Genomic DNA, 8,755 nt, shown 5'->3' on the forward strand with positions numbered 1-8,755 from the left:
GCAGGAGTTGCCGTCACTACCAAACCTTGTGCAGGATGGAAATGGGGTCAGGAAAAGAGGGGAGCCGGCGAAGGGGACCTGTACAGGCTGCACCGTGGGGCATCCCCACATTTCAGGGAAAGAAGGGCAGAGGAGGCGTGAAACCCCCGTGCCCTCGGGCTGGCCGCCCACCCTCACGTTTCAGCGGCTCCGAAATACAACTGCAAAAGGCCCCTCGCGTCCACAGCGGGCTGGGCTGCTCGCAGGAGCCCCGGGAGGACTAAATCTGGCTCCAGCTTTATCAGCTCCCGCAGCGGTCATCAAATTAAAGGGCTCTGGTTCAAGCCTCAAAGGCAGAAAGGATGCTCTGCCGCGGCGGCTGCGCTGGCGGAGAGGTAAATGAGAGCACACGATGTGCGGGGAGATTGCAGGCGACGGGGTTTGATGAGATGAAGCTCGTGTTCTTTCTGAAGGGGGAAATTTAGCGTCAAAAAAAGGATCAGCGCTCAAGAAGGTGGTAAAAAGCGATGTACCTGAATATCCGAGGGCAGAAGAGAGCCGCTGCCTCATTATCTGCTTCACTGCCTCCTAATAGAAAGCCCCGTCTCCTTTATTAACAGGATCAATAAAACTCATTTCTCAATAGGTAATGAAATAGTACCTGTCCACTTACAGTAACGCAGGTAATTGATGAAAGCAGCTCTCGTCCTCCCCTGCGTGTCCCCTCGCCTCTCATTATCAGGTTCCCGGCAGAGGCACATCCATACATGGATGGCTCCTGTGAACAATACTCTGCGGAAAATACCGGAGCAGATGGCACTCCAACAGCCCGGCGACGCTCCCTGTGGCAAGGGACAGACGTACGGCTGGACAAACACCGGCCTCAGATGGGACGGTGGAAGATGTCTACGGAGGTGGAGGGCTGCCCTAACCCTGGGGACCGGGGGTCATACGAACCGCACGGCACCGGCCGGCCGTGCTAAAAACCCTGCGATGGTTTTGTTTGGATTTTTCTTTGAAGAATGGATTTAATATGGAGTAAATTGGATTTAACCTTTGCCGTAAATGGAGGCATTTGTTTCTTTGGGTCTCAGGGGGAGCTTTCATTAATTATTCCGAGCCCAGTGGCCAAGCTGGCAAGAAATTTGTTACCAAGGAAAAAAAAAAGCAACCCAGAGAGCGACTGCAGTATGGTTTTCACATACAACAGAAAAAAAATAACATATTTTAGCATTAGGGATTAAGAGCGAATTTTGCCACCTGAAATGTGTCTCTGAAAATGACAGGCACCGTGGGCGAGCTGCCTGCAGGACCCAGCTCCGGTGGGGACCCGCTGGTGCTGCAGGGCACCAGTGCCTGACATGGACTGGGCTCAATTCACTCCCGCTTGTGGTCCTCCCAGACCCCCAGTATGCCCACCGGCTGCCCCAAAACCCACCAGGGTGCAGAAGCCTTCCTCCCCCCAGGTGGCCTACCCGCAGCCTGGAGCTCCAGTCCAGCCCAGTCCACAGCCAGGGGCAAAGCCCCTTTCCCAGCAAAGGGTGTCCAGATTTCTCTTTTCTCCCAAGCAACACTGAGGTTGGACTGAGTCCAACCAAGTGCTTCATGGTCCTTCATCTTCTGGTTTGCTTCTCCAAGGGCTGGAGGTGCCAGGGTAGGGCTCCGGTGGCACCAGTTTGCAAAGACTTCTGCAAGGGACATGCCTGGAGCTCCTCAAAGACCATCAGGAGAAGCTGCTCAGATAAGTCCATGCCGGATGTAGGCAACAACCACAAAATCCCAGAATAGTGAGGGTGGGAAGGGCCCTCTGGAGCTCCCCCATCCCACCCCCCGCCAGAGCAGGGGCACCTCCAGCAGTGGCACAGGACGGCGTCCAGGCGGGTTTGGGATGGCTCCAGAGGGGGAGACTCCCCCACCTCTCTGGGCAGCCTGTGCCACTGCTCTGCCGCCCTCACAGCAGAGAAGGCCCTCCTCAGGTGGAGATGGAACTGCCTATGGTCGAGTCTGTGCCAATGCTGCTGATTCAGATCTGGGGCCGTTGGCAAAAACACCACTTCAGGTAAAGCATCAGTGAATTGTTTTCAGTGTTGAAGCCCTCACGTAAGATTTGATGTTGGGAACAGAAGCCATTTCTACATAAGTCTTTGGAAAAGGCAACAGCACCAACAAAAACCCACGTGTGAAGAAGAACACCAGCACAATTCTCCAAGTTCAGACATTTCTGGAAGGAAGACAGGGAGGAAAGGAGAAAAGGAGGACAGTGCTTTCCAGTGTACTTCAGTTTGCTAATTAAACTTTCATTTAAAAAAAAAAATGAATTCCTTTTAGGAAGGCAGTCATCCTCATGGGGAAATTGGTGAATCAGTTTCTCCCCTCTGTCTGTGGAGACAAATATGGGAGATGAAGGACAGGAAGAAATGCTGCACCGCAGGAAAACGCTGACCAAGCACAGGCACCTCCTGATGCTGATAGAGAGATGCAGGTGCCTTCATGTTTGCTGCAAAGAGGGCTCAGCAAATCGGCAGGAATTTCAGTAATAATGCACTGCACATTTTAGAGATGAAAGAATAGAAGGGATTTAACTGAGTTAGTCACAAAGCTCATTACCTTAATTTTTCATGTGAGGTTGCAACCTGCGAGGCAGCAGCGACGTGGCCGCGCCGGGGGGTCTGCAAAGAAAACTAGCCAGAAGGATGGACCTGGATCAGCACGAACTCACCCTGCAGTTGTTATTTCGTGGAAGCGATGATCGTAAAAGGGTATTATCGCCATGCCAAATCTCCCAAAGACTTCAGGCTGCGGGTCCGAACATGCCCTGGAGGAAATATAAAATGAGTCCAAGCAGACCATGTCCCGTCTCAAAAGCAACAAGATAAAATAAAGCTCAATGAGCCAAATATTTGGAATCTGGGGAAATTTCTAGGATTTAGGATATCTGATTGCTTTTGCTTTTACTGATGTTATTCTCTGTCTTTGCTGCTTTTCATGTTCACTCCCTTTTCTATTTTGCCTACGAGCAGAAGCCTCTTAATTTGGCTTTCTGAGATACTTCTCAATGCAGACAAATACACGTTTGGATATCTCAATGGTAGTTTTTCTAAATTTTAAATCTAAACTTCCCACTTCCTCATTTTAACACGTTGCTGAAACTAGCTGTGAACTTGCTGCTTGGATGACATCACTTACCAAAAGCAGAAGCACCGACTCTGAAATGAAGCCTGGGAACAGAAGACATTACTTGTGGCTGGAACTGGTCTGTTTCTGCTCTTCTCTATGTGTCCAAGGGAAAGAATTCCTTTTACGTTCATCAGTGCTCAAGATGCCTGGAAGAGGAGAAGAGATAAATGATTAGCATAATCTAAATAGAAAGATTTTCTTCATTCTTAGAGCCTTTGGGACACGCTCTCTTGGGAAATATTCCCAACTCAAATGGAATTCCGCTCCGTTCTTCACAGATCTCATATTGCTCTTGCGAAACACACGAAGCCTTTCAGAGTCATTAATTATGGTGTCAATACTCGTGCCGTGGGGAGAACACAGCAGGCGCCTTGGAAATACAGACAAATATTTAAAAAAACCACCAACCAACTATTAAACTTTCCTACCCAAGCTCTGCAGCGCAGTGAGAAGGGAACCATTTCACCTGCAAACACTCTGTGATGGCACCAGCACCACCAGCACCGACGGCCTCATCCCATTCCCCTCTCCTGCTGATCTGGATGAAGGTCCACTGGCATGAAACATAGGTATATATATAAAAAAAATGGTGCAGCAGCTCCACTCCAGCAGCAGGTACAGACCCGCAGACCGCTTGAAGGCTCTGCCAAAACTCCCCTTCCCACATTGCAGTCAGTCACGGTGATTTCTAGCAGGTAAAGGAGCACCTCACGTGCTTGGGAAAGGAAATGCAGTCCATAGAATTGCCAATAAATTTGATTTTGTCAGAACCAATAAATTGCCTAAAGAACAGAAAGCGCAACCCGTTCAAGTGCTTGGCCACCTTCTCCCATAGTGTGTCCGGTGGTTTGTGAAACACAGGTATCAGACCATAAAATTCCTTAGCAGTGTTTCACTACCCTGTTAAGCAGAATGTTTTAAGCAGTGGACTTGTGCAAATGCTGTGGTTTCCAGCTCCAGCCCATCATGGTGCCATGGTGGCCGTCGGCTCCAGCCTGGCCCTGCCGGCGGGACATCCAGCCCCCATCACACTCCAGCTTCACGCCTTGAGCTGCTGGAAAAGGCAAAGCCAAGGTCAGGTTCATGCAGGACACCGAGCGCTGCTGGTGTACCAAGAAATACCCACACTCATTGAGATTTTTTGAGACCCGACTGAGATGTGGGCTGTTCATCACTCTCTTGGTAGGACCAAGCCCAGGTCCCACTCCATCCCCTGCCCTGACCCTCTGCTGTACCCCCAGGTCGGCAGCACGGCGGGGCTGGGGGATGAGGAGATGCCAAGATGGCAGAGAGAGACACGTGCAAACCATTCACACACTCCAACCCAATAAATACGTGATGAAAGGCTTCGCATGCGATGGGGTGGTGGAACTGACCTGAACTTCTCATCAAATGAGATCCACAGCTGGGCTATAAATCATGGCGGGGAGCTGCGGAGCAGGGTGGACGTTCCCACTCCTTATACGGGACCCCGGAGGATCCTTTCCAGCTCATCTGCCAAAGGATGAATTCACAACAGCGTTGCTACTGCCAGAGTGATCATCTCAGCTATATATAGTGGTCTCCAGGGTGAGGAATTTACAAATCTAAATGAACTGATCATGGACAGTTACTTGAAGAAGTTAAGAAAAATATACGTCTGAGAAACCAGATGGGATTTGGTCTTGAGTGTGGAAGACAATCTGAACTTCATGCTGTTGTATCTTGGATAAATATTACTGCCACTAGGAACAGCAACACATTGCTAAGAGCAAAGCGCAGTTTAGTCTTGGATTTACAGATTTTCCTCAGAAAGTAGGTGTCCAATTTCTCAGGGAATTGGTGATCTTCCTCTGAAAATCACAGATTTGGCATCCAACAAATACTTCTACATACTTTAGAAATACATTTAAATAAACGTCGTCTAGTTTTAATAATTGCAGTGATGATGAATCAGGAAAAAAACAGAATTTTCTATGAAGGAGGGCTGGTGATTTAGGAACTAATTGTGTGCCGATGCAGCACTGCATTGAAGCTGGAGCGTTATCTGAGACACGCGTGCTGCCGATGCCCCGACAAACCTTCTCATGGCCTCTGAGGAGTCGCACCGTCAGCATCCCTGCTGCCCCGGGCTGGGTCCCACAGGGGGGTCTGTGGGTGAGGACATCCACAAATGATGGATGAGGACATCAGCTGAGAGGATGAGGACCCAGGAGGGGAGCGCAGGGAGCGGGCATCTTCCCACAGCAGCCCATTTTAGCAGTAGTCAAAAAAGTAGGGGAAAACAGATTTTTTTAGTTCCATCCCAAAAATGAGCACAGTGTTCCCCAGGGACAGAGGAGAAAAATGAGACACCTTTGTGCCCACCTCCATGTTAGGGCAGCTTCAAGTTCTCCCACTTGTCGCACCCAACTAAAAAGCTGTTCAGACTTAATTTATTCATCCCAAGTGACCTCGGTATTTAGTCAAGATACAGGTGAAATTCTAGCCACGCACTCCAGTTTCTTCATTAATTCTAGACACTTACATAGACTTATGATTTTTAGGCTTTTTAAGAGCAGCTTACTCAGCATTCCACATGCAAGAAATGTACCTGAAACATCTATTGACCAACACAATTAAAAGAGAGGAAATGATTGCAGACTCCTTTGTGATTTCTAAAAGATATCAATATCTATAACCATTAATTCATATTCAGCCTCTCAAGTACTGCGCATCAATCGGCAAACAAATTTTCGTTGTCAATAAATCAAGTAGTCTCAATTAATAAGCGTTGCTAATTGGATTTTTTTTTTCATTTTTTTCTTTCGGTCAATGGCAGGACTGCACCGCAAGGATGCACCACCTTTACCTGTGTGTGACCCACACAGTGGAGGGATGCACGGGGGTTGGTCTCTCACGTGCAGCTGGGAGAGGGTTCGGTGCTGCAGGGTCCCAGCGAGCCGGGAGTCCCTGAGCTTAAGTCTCTTCTCCATTTCACAAAAAAAAAGAAAATAAATTCTTCTTTCCATTTCTGCAACCCACATTGGAGACACGAGAGCGTTGCTCGCCCGTAGAGCGGTGGGCTCCTCACCACAAGAAGGACATTGAGGGGCCGGAGCATGTCCAGAGAAGGGCAACGGAGCTGTGAGGGGTCTGGAGCACACATCTGGTGAGGAGCGGCTGAGGGCCCTGGGGGTGTTCAGCCTGGAGAGGAGGAGGCTGAGGGGAGACCTTCTCGCTCTCTGCAGCTCCCTGAAACGAGGAGGTAGTGAGGGGGGGTCGGTCTCTTCTCCCAAGGAACAGGCGATGGGACAAGAGGAAACGGCCTCAAGGTGTGGCAGGGGAGGTTTAGATGGGATATTAGGAAACATTTTTTCACTGAAAGGGTTAAGCATTGGAACAGGCTGCCCAGGGAGGTGGTGGATTCGCCATACCTGGAGGTGTTTAAAAAAAGGGTAGATGTGGTACTTGGGGACATGGTTTAGAAGTGGTTTTGTCAGGGTAGGTTAATGGTTGGACTTGATGATCTTAAAGGTCCCTTCCAACCTCAGCAATTCTATGATTCTAAGTAGGTCTAAAGCACTAACTCAGCTTAAGACAGTTTTACTACATACAGCTACTTACACAGTAGTTTGCACCCTAATTTTAAATCCCTCATCCCCAACTGATGACCTTACAGGTCTTTTCCAGACTAGGAGATTCTGTGAGTCTGTAATGAGTCTGAAAGGAGCCAGAGGGCTGCGGAATGGGTGCAAGGGGAGCCGGGGGCTGTGGGGAGGGCTGGCAGGGATGGTGTGGTGGCAGCAGTGGAGGGACAGGTGTCTGCTCCCATGCCATGGGGACAGAAAAAGCCCTGAGGCATCAGACTTTTTTCAGAGAACCATGCCAGGCTCAACACATCCATTTTTTCATCAACTCTTTCTGCTCCTGTCCTTGGCGATGCCTTGACAGCCCCAATGCAAACCAGAAGACTTTCACCAAGAAAATCAGCGTTTCCATTACAGATGCTGGCCGGGAGGAAGCGGCGCTCTCGGGCAGGAGATGAAGAGCCGGGACGTGGGTCCCCCGCGGCAAGGGGGAGCTCCTGCTGGGGGGCCGAGCTGGGCAGGAGGGGGTGCGAGCCCTGGGGATGTCCTCGGTGGCCAAGCATGGGGACAGCAGCGCCGGGCACTGGGCAAACACCGGCGCAGGTCAGCGCCCAGAGAGGAAACGTGGGCTGGAAGGTGATACAATCAGTGAAAAATGTGTTCTGCGAGAGAGGAAAAATAAATTTTCATGGTTGCTTATAGAGCTAGAAACGAAGGTTGAAAATTTTAGGAGAAAAATCTTTCAATCCCTACTCGGACATCCCAGTCACCAGGCGGTGGGGTGGGGATGTGGGTCCAACCCAAGAACTGCTCAGAGCGACCTCGGGGGTCTGTGGAGACCGGGACGGCCTCACTGCTGCAGGAGTTGCGCAGAGGGAAATTCTGCGGACCTGGAGCCGGGTTTGGCCGCGGTGAGGCTGGCAGGGCAAGAGCCGCGGCTCCGTTGCCACGTCACAACACCTGGCTTTGCAGCAAGACATGAGGGAATCCGTATTTTCCTCATGGAAGATGATAAAAAGGAGGGAAAAAAATTGCATTTCTAAGTCAGCTACTGCCCACAACAGCCAAGATAAAAAAGTTAAGAAGCATTTACCAGGCTCAAACTCATTTTAGCGTCTCACAAAGACACGCCTGCAATGGTTAAGGAGCTCTACCAACACCAAGTGCATCCGCTTTGCTGGAGCTAATGCCTTTGAGGCCACCAAGTCCATAAATACGCAGGATAGCGAGCTGCCATTTCCCAGCTCCGCTCCGACACAGACCTGCAGCAGCAGGAGGAGATAAAGCAGCTTTGTGTGTCGGTGTTCACGGTCAGTGGTGACAGCAGGGGCCAGTCTGCAAATCTGCAAAATGGGCCAGTGCCTGCACCGAAATGGAAAGTATGCACGGTATCGCTTGACATTTTCTAGATATACAAGTTTATATAATTATGACAAATAGCGGATTTCAATTACTGCAACTTTCCTGTAAGTAAAAGCTGGAAGTTTCTAAGAACTATTCTGACTAATGTGGTGCGGCTCTTGGCTGCGCTACGGCTGGAAAACAAAAAAAGCCCTTCATCACACGGTTGTGACTGCAGCTGATAAATGCCAAAAAAAGCTCAAGTTAGGGGAATCTGAGGCTGGGAGAGAGCGCGGGAGGTGCTGACTCCTGCACTTGCTGCCATTTGTAACACTGGGGCCGGGAGCCGGGCGCTGCCTCTCCGCGGGGACCGGGGGCGAAGGTCCCAAAACCTCCGATGCAGGACGGCACTGCTCGCCCGGTCCCATGCTGCGTGCCCTGGCTGCTCCTGGCGTCCTCCACGGGTGATTTGGGATGGAGGACCCCACACGTTCCCCTCCCCAAACACCTCTCCTGGCCCTGGAGGGGGTTTCACAGCCACATCTACCTTCGGTGCGAGGCAGTGGGTCGGTACGGGAAGAGCAGCACCTCCTCTCCTTCAGGAGACCAGCGAGCCCCCCGCACCCCGGGCTGCATCCCCAGCAGCGTGGCCAGCAGGGCGAGGGGGGACTGTGCCCCTCTGCTGCGCTCTGCTCTGGGGAGACCCCCCT

The 8,755-nt window shown here is 50.7% G+C and overlaps 1 protein-coding gene across 1 annotated transcript in view; it reads right to left on the reverse strand.

Annotated features, from left to right (window-relative positions):
• Positions 1 to 319: 319 nt before the first annotated feature.
• Positions 320 to 8,755, reverse strand: part of CTH (cystathionine gamma-lyase) — a 35,477-nt gene continuing 27,041 nt past the window's right edge. Inside the window, exons 13-15 of the mRNA XM_009883991.1 lie at positions 3,218 to 3,302; positions 2,699 to 2,794; positions 320 to 446 (exon numbers count right to left, since the gene is read on the reverse strand). Coding sequence (XP_009882293.1) covers positions 320 to 446; positions 2,699 to 2,794; positions 3,218 to 3,302 — 308 coding nt within the window. The remainder of the gene's footprint in view (positions 447 to 2,698; positions 2,795 to 3,217; positions 3,303 to 8,755) is intronic.

Source organism: Charadrius vociferus, unplaced genomic scaffold, assembly GCF_000708025.1.
Source record: "Charadrius vociferus isolate BGI_N301 unplaced genomic scaffold, ASM70802v2 scaffold423, whole genome shotgun sequence".
Lineage (NCBI taxonomy): Eukaryota > Metazoa > Chordata > Aves > Charadriiformes > Charadriidae > Charadrius > Charadrius vociferus.